This window comes from Tachypleus tridentatus, chromosome 5 (genome assembly GCF_004210375.1).
Source record: "Tachypleus tridentatus isolate NWPU-2018 chromosome 5, ASM421037v1, whole genome shotgun sequence".
NCBI lineage: Eukaryota > Metazoa > Arthropoda > Merostomata > Xiphosura > Limulidae > Tachypleus > Tachypleus tridentatus.
Genome location: NC_134829.1, coordinates 13,320,561 through 13,344,489, shown reverse-complemented (window position 1 = coordinate 13,344,489; position 23,929 = coordinate 13,320,561). Strand labels below are relative to the sequence as shown.

General features: G+C 35.1%; 1 protein-coding gene across 4 annotated transcripts in view; it reads left to right on the top strand.

The window, feature by feature from the left end:
• Positions 1-9,439: 9,439 nt before the first annotated feature.
• Positions 9,440-23,929, top strand: part of U3-55K (U3 small nuclear riboprotein factor 55K) — a 52,961-nt gene continuing 38,471 nt past the window's right edge. For 2 of the 4 annotated variants that reach the window (XM_076501276.1, XM_076501274.1), the window contains exons 1-2: positions 9,441-9,667; positions 17,431-17,534. In XM_076501276.1, the coding sequence (XP_076357391.1) occupies positions 9,575-9,667; positions 17,431-17,534 (197 nt within the window). In that variant the 5' untranslated portion in view covers positions 9,441-9,574. Of the gene's footprint in view, positions 9,668-17,430; positions 17,535-23,929 lie in introns of all 4 variants that reach the window. The other 2 variants (XM_076501278.1, XM_076501275.1) reach the window with 2 other exon arrangements.

Genomic DNA, 23,929 nt, shown 5'->3' with positions numbered 1-23,929 from the left:
TTTTGGAATTTCGCACAAAGCTACTCGAGGGCTATCTGTGCTAGCCGTCCCTAATTTAGCAGTGTAAGACTAGAGGGAAGGCAGCTAGTCATCACCACCCACCGCCAACTCCTGGGCTACTCTTTTACCAACGAATAGTGGGATTGACCGTCACATTATACACACCCACGGCTGGGAGGGCGAGCATGTTTAGCGCGACGCGGGCGCGAACCCGCGAATTACGAGTCGCACGCCTTACGCGCTAGGCCATTAACATAGAATACAAACCAGAAATGAAATATAAAATAAGTGATATCCTATAACAACGCACTGGTAAAATATTACTATATGTCACAAATAACAATAATACTCTAAATAAAAAGCTTAATATCTTTAAGCTGATATCACGTGAATTTTCTTTAACAAAAATCAATTAAAATACATGTTAAGTATCACAACTGAGATATTTTAATAATGATCTATGTGAAATATGAGAATACATAATTCTCTGAAACACATTGGGACCAAAAAATACAATAAGGTTGTTGTTATCGTTTTACCTTTAAACTGCAAAATGGGCTATTTACCCTCTTTACAACGCAAGGAATTGCAGTAAAAATTCTAGCATTTGACCATTTGTTGTGTGTGAAATTATCTGCCATGCAATCACGGATCTTAATGAAACTTTACAGGTGGTAACTGAAATTTTCTAAAAAGTTTGGGTCCATGGGGGGTTAACCCCCTCCTTGGCTACTTCCCTGGTGTGAGGGCCAGAGTAACCAACAGTACTCCGGCACTTTTCAGAGCAATGTCCACATGTTGTCTTGAGTAGCCTTTTTTATTTTAAATCAATTTACATAAAAATATTTAGTTGGGAGCAGAAGTTGTCCCATTTTTCTTGTTTTAGCTGTTTAATTTCTGCTCTAATTTTATTTCTAATGTTGTTAATTTATGTTTTTATTTCTTCTTCTCTTGTTTCCATGATAGTTTTTTTAATTGTCTTCATTGTTTTATCATTGTTAATAGTTGTTTGGTTGGTTTCAATATGTAGTTTGTGGTTATATATTATTGTTTTGGTACCGTGTCCGTAGATGCTTTCAGAAGACACTCCATGATTATTTGACTGTATGAATCAATTTCTGATTCGTTGTTCGCTGTATGTTTAATTTTGTCTGGTAGTTTGTTGTCTGACACTTTTTGAAATTCTTGCCAATTAGATTTTTTGTAATCAACTTTGTCTTGCCTGCTGATTTTATCTTTATGGGGGTGAGATCGAAGACACACCATCGATTGGTTTGTTTTGTTTGTTTTGAATTTCGCGCAAAGCTACACGAGGGCTATCTGCACGAGCCGTTCCTAATTTAGCAGTGTAAGACTAGAGGGAAGGCAGCTAGTCATCACCACCAACCGCCAACTCTTTTACCAACGAATAGTGGGATTGACTAAACATTATAACGCCCCCATGGCTGAGAGGGCGAACATGTTTGGTATGATGAGAATTCGAACCCGCCACCCTCGGATTACGAGTCGAGCGACTTAACCACCTAGCCATGCCGGGCCTTTTTGCATGTGACATATATTGTTGGCTGTGTATTGTGCAAGTTCCGCCTGTTCTCGAAATTTGTAGATCATTGAGAGTTAGATTCAACAATATTTGTTTCACGAAAACGTACTAGAACAGTGTTGAAAGTTTGAGTAACTAGTGTGATTCGTATAAAAGCCGAGAGACAGTAATAAAATAAGTTTATTATTAGTCAGCAACAGTCAGTGTGCTATAGACCTCAGAAAATATAACTGTGGTTAGCGCCTATTAGTCGGAAAACTACAGAACTGGACAAGGAACATTTATAGATTTCGAACGTTACAAAACGTTCAACTTCAGTGAATTAACTTCGGACTTCGCTATTTGTACGAGGATATTAAATATTTCTTTCGGTAAAAAGTCATTAGTGTGAGGATAGCCAAGAAAAGACAGCATTAGTGGAGGGGACAATATCAACTCTGAAATGATTTGCTCGCCGTGGATCATCGATAAAATACTAAATTTTAGACTGCATTTTAGGCCCAGTATTTTGAGAATGAAGAATCAAAAGAAAAAGATGTATTCATTCTACCTTATCAACTTAAGTCTAATCGAATTTTAAGCTTATTGCTTTATCGTATGGTAAGAAACGGATCGTCGGGCGAGAAAGAGGAGCTTGACTGACAATGTCATGAAAACACCAATGAAGAAACTTGGTCTAATCGAATGAAGTTTATCATTCTGTTAGCATGATTAGGTCTAGCCTTGCTTCGATTTAGTATATTTGGATTGCAAAGTGTATGCAGATATACCAGGTAAGAGCGGGTTAGCACTTATCTCTACATACGGATTGACTGCTACGTACCATTGGTTGAAGAAAAAGTGTCACCCTCATTAAATCAGAGGTTCGATTCCCCTCGATGGACACAGCAGATAACCTGATGTGGTTTTGCTATAAGAAACACACACACACACACCCTCGTTGAAAAAAAAACGTTGCAGAATAATGCATCACACTTTGTGTTTTGTTTTCCAGTTTTTGTTCTTTCTATTCTTGTTAAATTTCAGCATTCGTTATGTGTATATGTGTACGAAGTTTGTAGTTTCATCTTGTATGGAAACAATGTAATTCTATATTGTCTAAATATAAATGAATTGAAAGAACGTTTCTTGTCATTATAAACAACTTCGCATTTACAAAGGAATGTTTACTGTGTGTTTTAATTTTTTAAATCTAATGAGTGAGTTCAACTCGTATACAAAATTTGATAGTAGTAAATAAATAGTAATTTGTTGACCTTCCAGTTAATAAACACCAGATTTTACAAGTTTAGTGAATAAAGCTATGTAATACATCTTGATCCAAATATGAAATACGATGATATAGGCCTTAAATAAGATGTTTTTGTTTTGTTATTATGCACAAACGTACTACACAAAAAACTTTGTGCTCCCCCCCACTAATGATATCGAAACCCGATTTCTAGTAATTTAAGTTGGCAGGCACATCACTGTGGGGCATAAAAGAAAGAAACGATCATTTGTTTTGGGGCTGTAGCAAGGTACACAATTGTGTTTTGAACTATTGGCCCTCAAGAACTGTAAAAAAGTATTTCATCTTGATGAAAGCAACACATAATTTGATAATAAAATAATGCTTGTTTTTTGTTATAGTCTTTGAAAAGATCTACACCTTTAAATGAAAAATTTAAAAGTATCCTTTGTAATATAAATATATTTTTAAAATATACAAAAATTGGTTATGAATTGAAATACTTAATAATGATGAGTTGGTCATGGTCATTTGTCTCAAAATTAACTATATAATTTGAACATCAATAGTATGTGTCTAAAGACAATTCTCTCATCTTTTGTCCTGTTAGATTCTCATTGAACTGTTTACCTTAGATGGTGTAGTCTTATCTTAGCAAATAATTCAGAAATGATTTTATCAGGAGATGTGAATGGTTATTGATAACATTTGTATTAAACATATTATCATTAAGTGTTGCAAACAGATTCATTTGTAAGAGGTTGCAAAGAACAGCAGATGAAATCAGACAAAATAGAATCTGATCATGGAAGGTTATCACATGCAGACTGTAACAAATGCTGAAAACATTTTTAAATCTCTTCACATATTTTTACAACACTTAGAGATGCTTTTTCCAAGTCTCTCTTTCCTTCTTTGTCAGACAATGACTCCACACAATTCAAGCAATTCAGTCTTTTTCTAACCAACTGAACTATATATCATTGGTATTTCAGTATAATTATGCCCATTTATAGCTAGCTTTTAAAATAAAACATCATATTTTATCAACAGACATATTTGAATATCCAGTGACTGTTGGATGATCAGCTGTAACATCAACATGTTGTACCAGAGTAAGAATGTTTGTGTTGTCTGGGGTGCAGTTATCTGTGTCTGTTACTATGTTGTGATCTACAAGTAGCCTTATGTATGCAGCCAAGAACTGCTGACCAGTAGGGTTGATACTGAAACCACCTTTAACACAGATAGCTGAAAAGAACAACTCATGATGATCCTGACTCATTTTGTTGGTCAATAAATACTTCAGACATGGACGTGAACCTCTCAGTAGATCATGAAATACACCTTGAACACTTTCGATACAAACAAGGAATTTAGTTTTCCTCCTACTTGTAACAACTGTTTTACCTGATTAAATATCAACAAGTATCAAATCTATGATATTTGCCAATAAGAATGATAGATGCAGTTTTCTTTTTTAATACAAATATATTTTAATATACAAACAATAATACAATTTATAATAAGGAATATTACAAATGATGACTTACAAAGTTTCACAATTTTAAATCTCTTATCTGATCTGGAATATCCTTGATATCCTATCGAAGTTTCACAATAAGTGAATTAATTTTGTGCTGATATAGGTACAATCCACTTCACAGGGAGCTAACTAGCTCTGCATTGAGTTTTCCCACTAATGAAGTTATATGTCTTTGTCATTAACATCTGATGTTAATCTACTGAAGGTAAACAGTTTGTAATGTTTGAAATCTATAAACATTCCTGGCCAAATATCTAAAGTTCCTGATTAATAAGTGTTAATCACAGTTACAGCTTGAGGTTTATGGTGTACCAAATATAGCAAAATAATAACAGCTTTCTCTTTAATTTTATTGGTGAATCAAACACAGCACGTTCACCCTCTATAAAGAACTGAGGTAATGAAGAGGAAACCTGGTTCTGCTGGCTTCATTTCAACTGCTTCACACACTGTTGTTGATGCAACCCTCGTAGGTCATAGCTTTCATTGATGAATTTTCTGCTCCAAAAATTAAATTACAGAAGTACTTATCATTATATCAAGCCTAACTAAAACATATTATTACCCGTGATGCAGTAATTATATTAAATATTTACAAGTTGTATCATAACTTTTCATTAGACTAATTGACACACCAGTTTCATTGGTATGTTTAAAATGTAAAAACTTATGAATTATGTTGATATTGAACTCATAAGACAGGGGGAGATTTTGTGTGTGTCTGAGAGAGAGAAAAACTGTTTTTCTCTCTAGCTGTTTATTTGTCATGAAATTATTTAGATAATTTGTAATGGAATTTTAAGGTAACAAAAATATATTTCATTATCTACTAGAATGACTTTTTTTAAATAACAAATATTTGGTTATACGATAATCATATCATAAGTAACCAAGTCTGTTCATATGTTTGTTTTTTAAACATGAATTATTTACTATTTTATGCTTCAAAATAATTATATGTTTCAGATGAAACTTTGTAGAATGGATGGCAACTGCTTGTTGTGGAGACACAAGTGTAGAGGACTATGTATCAAAAGTCTTCCACCTCTTTATCTCCATTCTACAAAGTTTCATCGTGAATACTCTGCCTAAACAATCTATCAAAGTACATGTTTCAGGTTTTGCATTCAAGTAATAGAAATTTATTTAGAAGCTGTTTTGTAGTAGTGTCACTGTTATTTCATTAACTATTAATTCTTCCATAAGGACTGATTATTCATAAAATCAGTGATACATCTATAAAGAACAATGATAAAGTAACTGTACAATACTAATACTCTCATTTAAGTTTTGTCTTGAAATGGAGTATATGCACAAAGTTATAATGACATGAAAACAAATTACCAACAGAAAACCACTTTACTTATAAATCACTCTAATACAAATCATAACATATTTATAAAAATTAAAACCTTTGGAGATGTGTTGGAAATGTGAAGATTGTAGGAACTGCATGTTCCCATAGTTTTGTGCTCTGACCTGTCCTGCTAAGGTAGTTGGGAGTGAAATGATTCGAGGATATTTGAGTCCTAGAAGAAGAGATCCATTTGCCTCTTCTCATTTTGTGTATACATCAACAAAATTCGTTCTGCCTCTTTGTGAGGAAACCTGTTACAAAAATAAACATTGATCACTATACAGCATTCCACTGATCAGATTAGGCATGCCATAAAGTGGAAAAAACAGAAACTTATTGTTAACATACACAATTAAGATAAAAATTATAAGAAAAAAATAAGAATTTATAACACCCTAAGAAACATGAAACTACCTAGAAAAACTTTGAAGCAGAACAAACTTGTAGATAAAATAACAGTTATTCAAAGAAACACAATTTTTACTTAACACTTATACCAGATCTACAATGTGTATGCTTTGTTTGGTTGCAATTATAAAAGGCTATACTGCTAATAAGGACTAAGGAACATTTTGCACAGAGACAAAGTATGAAAATAAATCCTGTATTATACTACTATAAATTTGTATTAATACAAGGGTTACATTTTGTAAGACCTTCAATCCTTTTAGAAGTACGACTTTCACTCCAAAAAACAAATCTTGTTATTTACTTCTTAGTACAAAAGGTGTTATTAAAAAAAATGCATTCATTCTTGTCACTGGAGATATATGACACTTGCCAAATACAATATTTTAAAATAAAATAGCATGCTTTATAAGTTATGTGAAAAGTTTAGTCTAACCAGTAACATTTCAGATCATACTGTTTTCCATTGTTGAAATTTGCATGTTTCATAAGATCATAACTATTAGACTCATTTACAAGGTTATTAGCAGTTTTAAATTAGTTATGATATAACAGTTACTAACATCTGTAGGCTTAAAATAAGTTTTTACACACTTTATTTTTTTTCTCTAAAACATACTTATGACAGATATGTCATTCTTATACCATTAGCCTTTTAAAGCCTGAGTATTGTGAAGTGGAATTAATTATCACTTATCTTTACAATTTTAATTCTGAAGTTCAGAAAACACCCATTCAGTTAATTGCTTAAGACCATTTTTAATGACTTTTATGTTGTTTATAGCAGCAGGAAATTCCAGGTTAAAGTAAAAGAGCTCTAACTTTAATAAAATATGAATTTGAATATTTAGGTCAAATATATTTTGAAGAGTTAGAAAATCAGTCATAATACTATAATTAACTGTTGTGACAAGTTTTCTAAATTTAATATGGATGTTCTTGTTCAGTAAGTTTTATTAATAATATTAATACTAGTAATATTGTGATACGTAAAATGAAGTTAATTAGGGCTACTGTCATTGCGTCGATATCATCATTATCAGATCACTACACTTTACGTTGTTCACCAACTCAACGAGTTTATACCTATGAAATCGCAGCACTTTTCCATTACGATTCATGCATCCATTGGCTGCACAGGTTGGAATTTTTAAACCATAAAGCACAACGATGTTTTAGTTTAGACTTTCACCACTTATCTCTATTCACGAATGACTGAATGTTTTGAGGGTGTAAAAATTACCCTTGCGTATCTTCTGGTCATCTTAATTACTAAGGTTTACTGTTGTTGGATGTTATTGAAATTCAATATAGAAATCAGTGGGCTGCATCTCGCCACACAATTGTGAAGCAAGCCAATCAAATTTCTGCACTATACATCGCACGACAGATCAACCACATCACACATGAATTCTCCTTCCTTATTTCTTCATAGATTACTGAAGTAATTCTTATTAGCAATTTTCTGAAAATATGAACATGTGTCTTTTTTAACGCATACAGTTAGATATGGCTTACTGTTCGGAGAGAAGATTGCTGAATATCAAGGTGTGAAAATTGAAAGCAGTAGTCTTTTAATGGTTATTTCTTTGTTTGTTTTTTGAATTTCGCGCAAAGCTACTCGAGAGCTATCTGCGCTAGCTGTCCCTAATTCAGCAGTGTAAGACTAGGGAAGGCAACTAGTCATCACCACCCACCGTCAACTCTTGGACTACTCTTTTACCAATGAATAGTGGGATTGACCGTCACATTATAACGCCCCCACAGCTGAAAGGGCAAGCATGTTTGGTGCGACCGGGATTCGAATCCGCAACACTCAGATTACGAGTCGAACGCCTTAACCTACCTGGCCATGCCGGACACTAATGGTTATTTAGTTGATAACTAGATGTTATGGTCCCACCTTAGTTGTGATAAGAATGGCCGGTAACGTTGTCAACGCTTACAATTTGGTTAAATGTCAAATTTCTTGGAATTACGAAATCTTGTATTTGAACAGTCTAATAATTTGTCTTGACTAAACAGTCTGTTATGTGGTTTTAATCTTAATAATAAAATATAAAAGAGCCAATAGAAGTTATTGTCTTGCTTAAATAAGAATTAAAAGTATACGTACTGTGTCTGTAACTTATTGCTTAATAAATCTGGTTCACTTTGTTTTTGGTTCATTAATGTTTATTTGTGGTTTAAACACAAAGCTACGCAACGGGCTATCTGTGCTCTGCCCGGATCAAAACCCAGCTTCTTGCGTTGAACGTTCTCCGACATGCTTCTGTAGGGTGAGACCTGACTAATATAAAAGGTTGAACAACATAAAAAGCAAAGAACAAATCAGGTTAATATCTATGTTGAAGAACGAGCAGTTTTACACTTTTTTAAAAATATCTCTAGGAAATTCCAAATCATCCGCATGTCATATGGCTGTTTTAAAATCCATTATAGACGAATATTTTCAATGAAAAAGGACTTGTTTATGCCATACCCAAAGTGTAAATATGATGGCCTTAAAAAACATGATAAAGATTTAAATGAAAAAAATGCTCATATAGCTAAGTTAATAATGTACTGATAACATAAGAACAAGGAAAACTTATTTAAAACGATTTACAATGTCTAATCTCTAGGTGGTTCAATGTTAAGTCTAAGAACTTATAGAACTAAAATTGAGTTTTGATAACTACGGTGGATACAACAAAGGTAAAAACACTTTATTCAATTTTATTTTTATGCGATGTATCAGACAGATGTCCTTCGTTAGACAGTATATGCCGACTTACTAGTCTGCCTCAACTTCCATCAAATAAAGCAAAACAAAGTTTTTGTTTAGATATATGCTGATTTATTTTTTATTACCTGAACTATTTCTGTCTACGCCTTGTGGAACAATAGTAACTCAATAATTTATTACAGCTTTTACCTGGTATTTATATTCAAATATTACCCGATGGAGGTTTTGAAGTTTCATTCTTTGCTGTCTGTGACGTGATAAGTGTATCATAGTTTAAGATGCATCGCTGCTGATAGCTAGCTTTTCAGTTTTGGTTTTAAATTTAAATTCGGAAGGACTTCTTTCTTCTTTACCGTCCATTCATCTTCAAATTGATAGAGTCAACGATTTGAAACCTTCATCAAACATTTAAATGCTATTTCAGCGGCATGTTTAGTATGGTTATAATTTTATATTAAATTTATTATAGTTACAATGTTATTATTTAACAAAGAAATAAGTCAGCGCTTTAATTCATACCTAAGCTCATTTTACAGATTGTGACACGTGTATATACATTATTTTCTTTATATTAACATAAATACATTTAGCTTTAAATTCCACCTTCAGTACAAAATATGAACTAAGCTTAAGTTTTTCCTTTAGCATTTAACTCGCACGTGTTTCGCAGTTTTACTGTTTAGTTTGTGTTCAATCTTATATGCTGTAATGATATTGTAAATGCATTATCCAAAGAAGAATCAGACAGTTTATCTATAAAAATGTCTAAATTTTTTATTCGAGAGACTAGGTCTAAACAAAATGCTAGAACGGGTGGAAAATACAAAGGAAACCAGAAGCTAATAAAAGGAAAGGTAAGTCACTTGGACTCTTGAGTTGTATGTGACTTGTACTAAATCCATAAACAACTTAAATGTTAAACTTTAAAGAAGTCTTTTGTGCTAGTTGTAGATTCTTGTGACATGTAAACTTCCGCACTACTTATAATTGTAAATTATATCACTTTTAGTGTTGGGTTAGTTTGCGCAATTTTTGATTTGACCAGAACCTTCTAAAACCAAACGGTTAAATATCAAAACAATGAAAGAAGTCACAAGCTCTATAGTTTATAATATAAATATAGGAAGAAGAAGAAAGTACAATTTGAGAAAGAAAGGACCATTTGGTCCTTCAACTGTAAATTTCAAAGCTATTCCTGTAAAAACGTAAAAATTAAACCTTCAATTTTTTGGGGGGGAAGTCACCTTTTTAAAAATTTGTCAAATGTCAGCCTGTACTTGACTAAGGGAAATTCATTTCTTGGTATAAGATAATCATTCTATTAGAAAACTCTGGTCCAGCTCAAACTTTCAAAGAAATTCGAGGTGTATGACCTTCTGATCCCCCAGATAATTTTGAAAACTTTAGTAAGGTTACTTCTTAACAGGCTTCATTTTAACATGTGAAGGAACTAGCAAGTGGTTGCTTGTTTTTCTTCCTGTCACCAGTTAGTAGATTTGAGATAGCTAATATTAGCAGTACTAGCAACATTATTCTTTTAAAGTTAACTGTTGCTCTGTTATAATTATTTTGTGTATTATATGTTAATACAAATGTGTACTCTGTGTACTACTTACATTTATAAATCTTCTCTGTTATGTTTTCAGAAACCAAACTAATTTGAATTACATGTAATTTGTTTTTTCTATTACACAAAAGTTAAAAGATGCTCAGTTTGGATGGAAACTACTGTATTTAGGCCACGAATATCTTGATCAACAGATCTATAGTACTTCACTGCTGACTGAACTTTTATGTGAAAAGAACTATTTCATTATTATTACTTATGATTTAAACACCAAAAGCATAAGTCAATAGCCTTAGTCTGTGTGTTAGTCATGTTGACAAAGAGGAGCATAGAAAAAAATATCTACCATCATTCGAGTATAGTATTTCTAATCATATTACCATCAAAACTGCACTGCAGAGTTTGGTAGGTTTGAGTAGCTAGTTGGCTCATGTGATAGTTACCTTAGCAACCTATAAAACAAGTTAAAGCTGTTGCATCACTATCCCAACTTTTAGATATTTAGATTGAGTGAGCTATGTACGTCAAATGGATGGTAGAGAACAGGCATGGTGCCAGCAAGTGATAAATTCCTGTTAATCACAAATATAGTATCCTTGAGTATTCAAAATCTTGTAGTATAAGTGATTAAAATGCAGGTATTATGGGTTTTATTGGTTTCTTGATGATTGAGAGTAAAAAAACTCCAGGATTACTGTTTCTGTTACAGAAGCAAATTATGTCTCTTCCATCTCACCTTTGCTATCCAGCATCACCCAACAGTCTTGGAGAGGGGAGTCATTCTCAGTTGAGTTTGTCCATGACCTTATTTGTAATAAGATAGAGATGTATATTTGGTCTGTTGGTGTTTCTATGGTGGGTTCTGAGGCTGCATTTGTGGAGAATCCTGGATGTGGTAGAGATAATTCAGATTCACTTTTTTCCTGTGCCTTCATTTACTATGCCAGCTTTTTGTAAGGCCAGTTTGGATTGGCCATCTCTGGCTTCTTTTTGTCGGTTGGTAAATTTAAGTTGTGTGATGTTTAGGGTTTTCTCCAGTTGCTTTTGAGTCTGTGTCTTCCTTGATGACAGAAAGGTCTGAGGATAAATACTTAGTTCTCCATCCATCCCTTGATATTGCAGTTCATGCAGTGTGGTTTACTGCTCAGTTATGTAAAGGGACAGCTGTGCCACATTTGTCAGAACAACATGATTTAGCATACCACTGCCAAGTGAATGCATATTTGGACTCAAAGAATAGACCTGCTGTTGGAAATGATGCTGAGATATTTTTATCCCTTCAACTTTTTATGAAGCCTCTCAGTGATTGCTACATCAATTTGCTGAAGAGTTGGGACCATTATTAGCACTTTTGTGCAGCTTTTGCACTTTCTCTAGTGTCTTAGTTGGTAGGTTGTTGGGATTTATTGGATAGAGATACATTGTTGGAGGACATTCATTTACTGGCTGCTGCCCTCCATGAGTTATGTGAGGCCCTCTTTCCCTGACCCTTGATTTTTGTGGGCTTTCCAAAGTATTTGGAATCAAGGGTTAATGTTACCTATATGCATTCATTCATGTCATCATTGTCTTTTTGACTTTCTTTGGCTCCTACATGGGCTTATGATTCCTGTTCTATTTGAATGTTCTGACCCCTGACATTAGCCCATTGGTATTCATGATGGATTTTGCCTGTGTCATTGAGGTTCCTCTGCTTTGTTGGGGCCTGACCAATAGTGAAGACAAATCATTTTGTAGTCCACCTGCAGTGCATGATTTAGGTTGCAGGTGAAGAGTATACCTGTTATGAATGTATTGCCCTTCCCCCATTGGGATGCTGATCTTCCATTTGTACACTCATGGTCTATGCACAAGCCCATCCACTTTATAAATGTGTGATTCTAGTTGTAATGTGGGGAAAGATAAATATATTTTGGAAGTTAACAATTTCTTAAAAAAAATGTCTTTCCAATAATGCTTATCTTTCTCACATGCTTCTGCCCTTCTTCCCCACTAAGAACCATTATGTTAAGAAATTGCATACTGTCTGTCTTTAAAAGTGATAACATTATGAGAAGGAAGTTCTTATATATACAGTACCAGAACAGAAAGCACATTGACATTGATGTGGCATGTCACAGGACAGAAATCACCAAGGGCAGTTAAGTCAGGAATAAAAGGCTGAAGTAAGAGAGAAAATATCACATTAATGCTCAAATGGGTAAAGGAAAAGAAACCCTAACAGTTAAGTACTAGCTATATTGCGAGAGGAAGTATTATTGGAAACAGATTTTTGATTGAAGAAATTGTTAACAACCAAAACATACACATGTTCATACCTATTGGGCATCTGTGGTTTATATAGTTTATTGCAGAAGAGTAAGTGAAGGACTATCGTGTATATAATCACTACCAGTTTGCTCTTAGGAAGGGAAAAAAGCTTCTTAAATCAAAAACGTCTTTCCAGTAATGCTTATCTTTCTAACATTCATATTAGATATGCCATGATTGCTGATATATTCATACGTATTCCTATTTCACACAACATATTAGTGGTGGTATTATAGTTATAATTATTAGTTTCCAGATAACAGAGTTAAGTATTTGAATCTGACATGAAATATCTGTTGTTTTTTGTTGAGAGAAAAAAAAATTATCTTGTGTGTTTTTCTTTTGAAATGAAATCTGGATTTCTTTGCCTGATACTAAAAAGAACCATGAGCAGTGAAGACTTTTTTAGGTTAGGTGTGGTCAGATTATGTTAGCTTGGTTTATGAGAGGCTAGGTTGGTTACTTTAGAATTTTTTGGATGTGGTTATATTATGTTGTTGCTGTAAGTTATAATTTCAGTAATTTAATTTAAATTTTAGCTGGAGGGAGCTGCAAATAATAAAGATGAATGATTGAGACTCTCCAGTATATTGAAAAACATGGATACAGTTATAATTACAAGTTAATACAAAAGACTGTAAATAAAAACATTGCCTTGGTCTTAATCAGTGATGTCGAGAAAACCCACTTGTAGAGAAATATATATGCAAAAATGGCTCGTTTGGGTTGAGAAAATATTTTACATAGAAGAGCGAACAACGTTTCGACCTTCTTTGGTCATTGTCTGGTTCACAAAGAAAGAGGTAACTGACCAGAAGCTGACCACATGTTTGGAAGGGGTTGTGTAACTGAGTGTCGGAATGTAGAGGGCAGTGTTAGATGTTTGAATATATAATTTATTTATTTTATTAATATAGGTATAAAGGCGTTCCTTTATATTGGTTTATTTTGGGTTTAAGTTGTTGTATAAGTAAGGCTTCTTTAATTTTGTGTTTGTTTATGTTTGTTTCTTTATTTAGTATTTGAGTGTTTTCTATGGTTATATTGTGTTTATGTGTTTATAATACAATGCTGTATTATATGTTTTCTGTGTTATTTCTTTTAATTTACATGTTTTGGGTGCAGCAAGATTCAACTTTTAAGTGCAATTTTTTGGTGAGGGATTTTGTTTCTTAACTATTCTGTGATATACTCTGATACTTAGTTCTGTTGCAGGGTTAATTCGTAAAAGTAGTAGTCCACAATTTAGTGAATAATGATGTGGATAATTCTTGGAATAAAAAAGGTATTGTTATAAAGTGTTAGGTGAGTTACAAGGTTTGCCTGACACTTGTATAAATGAAAACATTTATTTAGGAAAAATGGGGGAGTAATTATTTATATATGTAATAAAGTCTAATGAAGTATAGAATACCAAACAGGAAGTAGGGAGCATGAATTTTAAAGAGTTTCAGTTAATGAATACCAGAGTAGGAGACTAATAACTGGTAACTGAAGTAAATCATCAGCTATTTTTTTAAAAGAAAAGCATCGTGGATGGTGAACAAAGTGTTTGTAGTATTAAGACAATTTATAAGATTGATACATTAGACTTTTTGCATTGTACTTTGAGAGAAACTAGACAAAGTTGTGCTTTGGAAAGGTCAAACACATTTTCAGTTGTGGAAGTTTTTCAATAGGTTGAAAGTCTGAAACAAATTGCTGAATGGTAGAAGCTGCACTTTTTAGAACTTTTAGAAAATGGCTGATGAATACTTGGGGAATAAAGATATAGTGATTATTGTTGTGTTTATTGATGGAGGTTTGGAGTTTGGACATAACAGATAGATTAAAGGGTTCCTTGTAACATTCCATAAGGTATTTGTTTCAACTACACTTGTTGTCTAATGTAGATTTAATTAATACAAAGTTTGTGGTTTTATATAACTTGTATAGAAAGAAAGAGGTTCAGGAGTAAGCAAATTCTGAAATGTCTCACTTCATGAAAATGTAGTTTATCTTTCTCATACATCTGCTAAAGTAACTTGCATGTCACTAGTCTTAAGGCAACTCACAGTTAATTTCATGTGATTTAACATGAATTGCTATACTGCAATATGACATTCATGAACTGTTGAACTTCATTCTTCTTCTCAACATTGTTTTATTCAAATATATGGAATTTTTTCATCTCTGCTCAGTTTGCTTAGGTATGCACCATTAATAAAATTTTGATTTTTTTTTTTACCTTTGTTTCAAAAACTTTAATTTTTATTATGGTAATTTATACTTAGCTCTGAGTGAGTGGCTCAGTTCACATTTAGGTTTTATTTCTGCAAAAGCTTTGGGAAGCTCATTAGCTGTCAAGGTTCTTGCAGCCATTGTTCAAAGTTTCCTTCCTGCTCCCATTCTATTGTCTGGATTTTTTATACTTAGTTGGGAGGGATTGTAGCCTTCACCTGATTTGCTTTGGGCAATAACATACCATTCATGAAATGATTTTAATGTTCCATTTGCTCTCTGGATTTCCTTCTCAGACATGTTCCTTTCTTATTCTTTGCTTGTGCTCTTTATTAATTTTTATTTCATCACTCTATAACTCAACTTTCTTTGGCTTACCCTGTCTTTTTTTTTCTTGCTTACATCCAAAGTCTTTATCCCCCTTGCATTCGTGACTCCTTTTGTCCTGTTCAATAGAATTTCTTCATTTTTCTCTTGATTTCCTTTCATTAGTGTCTTTTTGGTTAAACTGGAGATAGAGCTCCTTATAGTTTTCAATTTTTGCATTTTGTTTTTTACTCTTTATCTTCCTGTATTGCCTCTCCTAACTCTACCTCTGGTCTGATGCACACTTTCGTGCTTCAGATGATCTTCTGTAGATATTCTTTCTCTTCTGTGTTTAGCCTGTTCTAGTTCTGCTGCCATTTGGTACCTTGCTCTCCTGCTGTAGGATCTTACTTAATTGTGTACTTGTTATTCATCTGGCTCAGTTTCTTTGCTCATTGGTGTTACTTTCTTCCCTTTAACCTGGATTTGTGTTATATGGCATCTGTTCTCATTATCTTCCCAGTTTTTCTTCTTTCTAGACTTTGTGCTTTACTCCTTTTCTCCTGGATCTGGTTTGTCCTCATCTTACAATTCCAAAATCCAGGCCTTCCTGATTTTCTTGTCTTCCCTCTTATAGACATATAGTTAGTCACTCTTTTTGTTTCTATCACACACGCATTTCTTGGATAGCCATCTCTATTTGTGCTGTGTGTCACAATTTCTGTCAGTTGTCTTTTTGTTTTCTTTTTTAACACTGTAATCACTACTCATTTCACTTCTGTGCTTCATTTCCAATTTCTTTTTCTTCCCTTTCAGTCCCATCTATGACCTTATTCATTTAGTTCACAGTAAGTCACAATAGATATGTTGGACATCTTTCTACATGTCTTTCTTGATTACTTCTCCCTTTGTTTTCTATTATGTCTTTTTTTTTCTTTTTGCATTCTTCCATTCCTTAATTTTTCCTACAACTTAATCATCAACTCCTATTTTATTCTTTGGTATTATGAGGAATTATCAAGGTGACTGGACCATACCTGCACAACTTCCAGGATTCTATATACTGTTTCTCAATTTGGATTTCTCCTTTTGTCTGTGTTTCATTTTGGTTGAACCACATTTCTAGTCATGGGCAGAATATTGGAAGTTTGGATGCTGGACAGACATCAGTGCCACACCAATAAATATTGCACCCTATCTTGAGAAGAATAAGTACTTAGTTGGTACACCACATCAATATATCTGACCTTCTTACTGTTATTTTTTAGGCTTTTTTTCTGCTATGGCTTTGGGCAGCTTAACTGTCAAGGTCCTTGCAATCATTGTTTAATGTGTTGTGGGGTAGTGCATGCTTACCAGGCTCCCGGCTTCCATTCTGTTGGCTGAATTTCTTTCTTCTCATTTGAGAATGATCTGTTGGACTGTGGCTTTCACCTGATTTACCTGGGAGGGGGGAGAATTTGGATCTAAAGTCTTTCTCATGTAGTGTTTGGTAATTTTGAACATTTTCTTCCTGTTTTGTTTTAACTGAGTTTGGTTTTCACTTCACCTCTCCACATATTTACATTCATCCTTCCTATTTTCAGTGCACTTTTGTTTTTCTTACCTCAGCAAAGAGTGAATTTTACACAAGAACAAATGGGGCACAGTGATATATCTGCAGACTTACAATGCTAGAAACCTGGTTTCAATACCCGTGGTGGACAGAGCACAGATAGCCAATTGTGTAGCTTTGTGCTTAGTTACAAACAAAGAAAAGATGCTTACCTCAACACACATTTCAATCCATCCTTCATACTCCTAGTGACCATTGTTTTCCTTACCTTGTCAAATAATTAATTTTATAAAAGTGCAAATACATAAGGGAGTTATTGCATGTAGAGGTATTTCTCATCTTAATGGTGTGTGAGCTTGCTGTTTACAGTGTATGGCTCACAAAAATTCTGTGAGGATTTAAAGCAGTCACACTCAAAGGTTTAAATCTGAAGGGTGATAGTATATAGGGTAATGTGGATTCTTTGAACAAAACTTTTTTCAGTAGTTTTGTAACTAATTTCTAATATTGCTAAGTATACAATTTTAAAGTTAATTTCAAAAATAAAAAAAAGAATGTGAAATGTCTTAATGTTTTTCTCGAGAGACTGTAATTATCTCAAAATTGACCCTTCAAGCTACTTATAATATTATTAAAGATATTTCTTTGATCTTTATTAGAAACGTAAGAAAGAAAATGAAGATCTATCTTTGAACTCTGTCAAAAAAGGAGGGAAAAAAGCATCTCTTGATGTTGAGGATATTCCAAGTGATGATGAAGAGAGGTTTGTGATTAACCATTTATTTGTCTACCCCAAGTGTGTTGGAGACATGTTGTATTTTACTTATAAGTTTATTGCTTTCTGGAATTTTGATGATGATGTAATGATAGGAAATGTTGTTGTTCTCAAATATAATTGTTATTCATTTAAGATAATACAGCTAAATGGGTGTTGTGGAATCCCTTGTTAATTTGTTATACTGAACCAAAATGAGAAAGTAATACTTCTATGGTTAAAAATGTGAATTATTTTGTTTTGAAGATGTTAGATAAGAATTTGAAGTACACTTGTGGTACATTCTTCAGGTAAATTACTTGCTTTATTATAAATATGTTGAATCAAAAAAAGAAGTTTAACCATAGCCTGCTACACAATTTTCTTGCAAGTTCTATCATTTCATTCATTGCTATATATATTAGTAGATATAGCAATTTACCTAAATCATTTAATAAAGAGAGAAACAGGAACTGTACATTATATAACAACCTGTCAGTGAATAATAATGATGGTGCTAAGTATTTGTGTTGTCCTTGTAAATAAAATATAATCCCATGAATAATTGTAATTATATTTCATTGTTTCTAATAAGATGTGGACTACTGCTATCTTAACAACTATCTTCTAAGTATAAATTTCACACTACCCAAAAGAATGAAACTGCTTTGAGCTTTAAGTCAGGTCAGTTGCACTCATTTAACAAACTTTTAATTTGGTTTGTTTTATTGTATTGGAAAAACAAACTATTGAATGAAATTGTTTAAAATTTCAGTTGAACTCTCTACATTAACTATTTTATTTTGTTATATTTATAATTTAGCTTTTCTTTATATTGTTATATATTAACAATATTATTTAGCATGTATTACTACTTTTTAACCCCTCAATGTGGATTCCTGTACGTGCTGAGGGGACCTCCCAGGAAAGGTTCTGTTCTGTCTGGTTACCTTCTCTGGGATCTAAACATCCATCCACGTGTTTGCTGTGCATGGTGACCCGTGAAGGGGAGGAGAGGATCCTGGTGGTTGAGGAGTCCATCCCTAACACACCACTTTGACCTTGAATTTCTGTAGACGGGCGGCCTTTGGGTGGCTCCCCTTGGGTCAGTCGGCTGGTCCACTTGGGCTAGAGTCGACCAAGTACCAGTGTTGGAAGTTCTCAACGGGTGTTGTGGACATTGTGCCTGATGCTGGTGTTTGGGTATACTGCTCACGAAACCCTGGCATTGCTGCATTGTCAATGCATGACATTGTAGTGCATCCCCTCGTAGGGCTCCATGGTGGGTGGGGTCAGTGGGAACCAAAATTTTTCTTTTTTCCAATGGATCCTCCTTCAAAAAATGTACATAAAATAGTGAAAAAACAGACAATAGGTAAGCGACCACGTCTTGAAGACTCTGAGCAGCAATCTTCAACATCTGTAACACACATACCTTATTTTCTTATGTTACATTCTCTTTCAGAAAAATCTTTAGGGCAATTGCCCCTATTTTTTATTCAGAAGGGACTAGAGGGTCTTGCTGACTCTCCAAAGTCAGTAAAGAAGCTTTGATCTGGAGACATATTAGTTGAAACATCCACAACTCACCACAGTGAACTCCTCTTGAATTCAATGGCAATTGGGGATATACTTATTGAGGTTAACCCTCATGCTACGTTGAATTCATCATGAGGAGTTATTGTTGAGAGGGATTTGAAGAATGTCCTTGAGTCAGAGATTCTCGCTGGTCTCATCACCCAAGGAGTTTTTGCGGTGAGGCACAACTCCACTCGCAAAGATTGAGTTACAATGCCAACAAATACCCTCTTTTTGACATTTACATCATCACATGCACCTGCCACCATCAAGGCAGGTTATCTAATTTGCAGGATATGGCCATACACTCCAAACCCTCTCCGATGTTTCCAATTTCAGAGGTTCGGCCACTCAAAGACATCATGTAGTGGTTCCCTGACATGTGCTTGTTGTGGTAGCAAGGACAACGATGCCTATGAATGTGACATGGACCCACATTGTGTCAACTGCAATGGTTCTCACCCTTCCTACTTTTGTTCTTGCCCAAAATGGTTGGAGGAAAAAGAGGTGCAGCGTTTGAAAATGACTTATAACATTAGTTATTCTGAGGCTCGGAAATTGCTGTCCATCACTACATCTCAGACATGCTGCTGCACTTTGTTCCACAACTACAGTGGGAGTGCAGACAGATTTCTTTGTGTCTCCAAGAGAATCGTTTTCAAAACAAATGACCTCCATGGTTAAAAAGGTTGATGAATCGACTTCTACACCCATCTCTGTTCCTCCCATACATTCCAACAAACCTCAAGATCCACATCCTTCGGTTTCAAATATAGGCATTTCTTCTGATACATCTTTTTCTCCCACCCCAAGATGCAAAACAATCATTTGTTCTCATCCTCAGTCACTGGAATCCCCTTTCAACAACAAAGACCTGCCCAATCAACCCAGGGCAGGATCTATGGAGGTCTATAGGCCTCCTCCGAATAAGGACAGTAAGGAAAAAAGACGTGGTCATAAATAGAAGGGTTCTCCAGCCACTTCGCCTATCCCTCATTAAAAATGGCTACCTTGATACAATGGAACTGTTGAGGTTTATGTTCTAATCTGGATGACATCAAAACATTGATTGCTTCCTACCATCCTGTATGTTTTTCCTTACAAGAAACATTTCTGAAGCCTGCCGATACAGTCGCCATTTGGCAGTTTTCTCTGTACAGAAATGACAGGCAGTGTGATGGACAAGTACATGGAGGGGTGGCACTCTTCGTTGATTAGCATGTGCCCACCCTGTCTTTGTCACTTAACAGCTGTAGCCATATGTGTTTCCTTGGGTCATACCATCACTGTTTGTTCTCTCTACCTGTCTTCTGCAGAAACATATGATCAATCAGACTTTGATGCTCTCGTTGAACAGTTTCCGTCTCCCTTTCTACTCCTGGGGGACTTTAATGGACATCATCTCCTCTGGGGAAGTGCTGTTATTGACAGGAGGGGTCGCTCTGTAGAGTGTATGCTCTCTGATCACAATTTTTCTTTTTTCAATACTGGTTCTTCCACTTATTTTCATGCATCTAGTCAGTCCTTTACCGCTATTGATCTTTCGGTTTGCTCCCCTTCATTATTCTCCCATTTTTCATGGAGGGTTGACAATTATCCGCTAGGCAGTGATCATTTTCCTATACTTTTGAGAGAGACTGGCCGTGGTCGATGCCACCCTACCCACGTGCTCAGGTGGAAGCTGGATCAGGCAGACTGGAAGGAACCTTGGATAAAGTTCACAACTAGCATATCTTCTGCCACCAGTTCCAAGGTCATATGGACATGATTCGAAAGGTCAGTGGGCACTACAATTCTGTCCCCCTCTCGATTTTAGTCTCTGATGGCCAATAGGTAGCTGATGTCTGGAGCATTGCCGATACTCTAGGTGAAAGCTTTTGCCGGGTATCTAGCACTTCTGCTTGTTCCTCCACCTTCTTGGCCATCAAGGCTCAGGCAGAGTGTTCACCTCTTTCCTTTCGAACTGACTGTCTCTTTGACTATAATTGTCCCTTTTTACTGGTGGAACTGAAAATGGCCCTTCATCAGTCTGGCAGTACACCTGTTGGACCTGATGATGTACATTATGACATGCTGCACTATCTCTTTCCTGCTTCTCTTGATATTCTTCTAATTGTTTTTAACTGGATCTGGCAGGAGAATGTTTGTCCTGATGCCTGGAACCAGGCTATTATTTTACCTTTCTCTGAGCCTGGGAAAGATCCCAAGATTCCTTCAAACTACTGTCCAGTTGCTTTGATGAGCTGTCTCTGTAAGACCTTAGAGAGGATGGTTAATGCTTGTCTTATTTGGTTTCTCGAATCAAACAACCTTCTCTCGCCCACCCAGTGTGGGTTCCGACTACAGCACTCCACCACAGACCACCTAATTCGACTTGAAACATCAATCAGAGAAGCTTTTCTCAAATGCCAACATCTTGTATCAATATTCTTTGACATTTAGAAGGCTTATGACACAACATAGAGATATGGCATTTTGCGAGACCTCCATATATACGGGTTATGTGGCCATTTACCCTTGTTTATTAAAAATTTTTTAATAGGAGATTCCAAGTTTGTGTGGGTTTGACACTTTCCCATTCTTTTGTACAGGAACTTGGGGTCCCTCAGGGCTGTGTTTTGAGTGTCACTTTTCAGTATAAAGATAAATGCCATCACTTAACAACTTCGTCTCACTGTTGCAAATGGGCTCTATGTCGATGACTTTCACATCTTGTGTCAGTTATTGAACATGAGATATATTGAGCGGCAACTACAAACTGCCCTCAATCGTGTACTGAAGTGGACTATGGTGAGCAGCTTTAATTTTTCTCTCTCTAAAACTGTTTGCATGCACTTTTGCTACCAACGGGGTATTCACTCTGATCCTGAACTTCAGAACTTATGTAGAATCTCATGAACCTTCTCTGCACCTTCACCGTTTGCAACTGTCTTTACTATATTCTTCAAAACTTCGTTCCTTACCACAGCATCCCATCAGTGAAGTTTCATTGCCAGTAGTCTCTGAGACCAAGTTCTTGGTGCTTATCTTTGACCGTAAGCTGACCTTTATACCACACTTAAAGCAGCTACAGGTCAAATGCACAAGAGCACTGAACATCCTCTGTGTTCTCTCTACTGCCAGTTGAGGAGTGGATGGATGTTCTATGTTAGATATATTGTGCTCTTATTCGATCAAAACTCGACTATGGATCAATGGTCTATAGCTCTGTCAGACCCTCGGCCTTAAAGATGCTAGACCCCATTCATCACCAAAGACTTCGACTCTGCACTGGGACTTTCCGCACCTCCCCAGTTCAGAACTTATATGTAGAATCTCATGAACCTTCTCTGCACCTTCGCCATTTGCAACTGTCTTTACTCTATTCTTCGAAACTTCGTTCCTTACCAAAGCATCCCACCTGGGGATGTGTTTGCCTTCCTCAGTGGGCCTTACTTTTTCAGAACAGATGATCTGCCATTGCTCCTTTTGGTCCTGTATTCAAGGCTTGGTTCTGTGCCAACTGGTAGTTCACTTGGAGTGAGCAGTGCAACAAGCTTTTTCAAATAAAACCCTATATTGGGCTTTGGCCGTCTAGCTTTCTTAAGAATTGGAAGGAGGAAGTTGTTTAAACTAGACTATGCATTGGTCACAGTTTTTTAACTCATCGTTTTCTTTTATCTGGAACTGATGTACCAGTGTGAAGTTTGTGTAACACTCAAATCACTGTAAGCCACATTTTACTTTCTTGCCATTGTTACGATTCTCAACGACGGCACTATTTTAAACATGTTTTTTCCCAGGGTTTATCTGTAACATTGTGACATTGCCCACCTTGATAAAGCTTTTAATATTTTAATGGCCATTAATCTTTTTAATCTCATTTAAGTGTTGGATATTTATTCATTACACATTTTTAATTGTGGTTCCCTTTTCACATTTTCATTCTCTCTAGTTCAATTTGACATTGAAAAATGGCCAGAACATTAAATAACTCAACACCAGGACTGGAAAGGCCAACTTCAGGTGACTAACGCTGCTGTTTGAACTATCTGTTTGAACTACCCGTTAGTTGTCCTGGCAAGTTGTTAGAATTTTGCTGCATGTCTTTTAACACTTTTATTACTTTACCTTTTAGTACTGGCCATAATGACACATAACCCAGAACCAGGACTAGAAAGACCAACTTCAGGTGACTGATGGTGGTTCTTGTACTTACCTGTTAGTCTTCCTGGTGGGTTATGATCACTACCATAATGCTACAGAGAGTCCTTTACAACTTTGTAGACTGGATGTCAACATTGGTTTTATGCCATTTTCTGTTTTTAATTGCTGTTTTGTTTTTACCTTTGTTTCCTTTTACGAATTTTACTACATTTACTTTACTTTTATCTTTTTACAGGACATTTGGCTAATTTTTATTATGATTTTGCTGTATGTCTGTTAACACTTTTATTATTTTACCTTTTGATAATGGCTGTTATGACAACATAACCTGGAACCAGGACTGGAAAGGCCAACTTCAGGTGACTGATGGTGGTTCTTGTACTTACCTGTTAGTCTTCCTGGTGGGTTTTGATCATTACCATTTTGCAAGAGAAAGTCCTTTACAACTTCTCTTACTCTGCTTTCTCCCTTAACATTGTAGACTAGGTGTCAACATTGGTTTTATGCTTTTGCTGTTTTTCAATGATGTTTTGTTTTACCTTCATTTCATTTTATGCGTTTTACTACATTTAATTTATTTTTACCTTTTTAACGGACGTTTGGCACAGATAGCCTAGCTGCTTTGTGCCACAAAACACTAAATCAATCAATCAACTACTTTTTAAATATGTTTTTTTTTA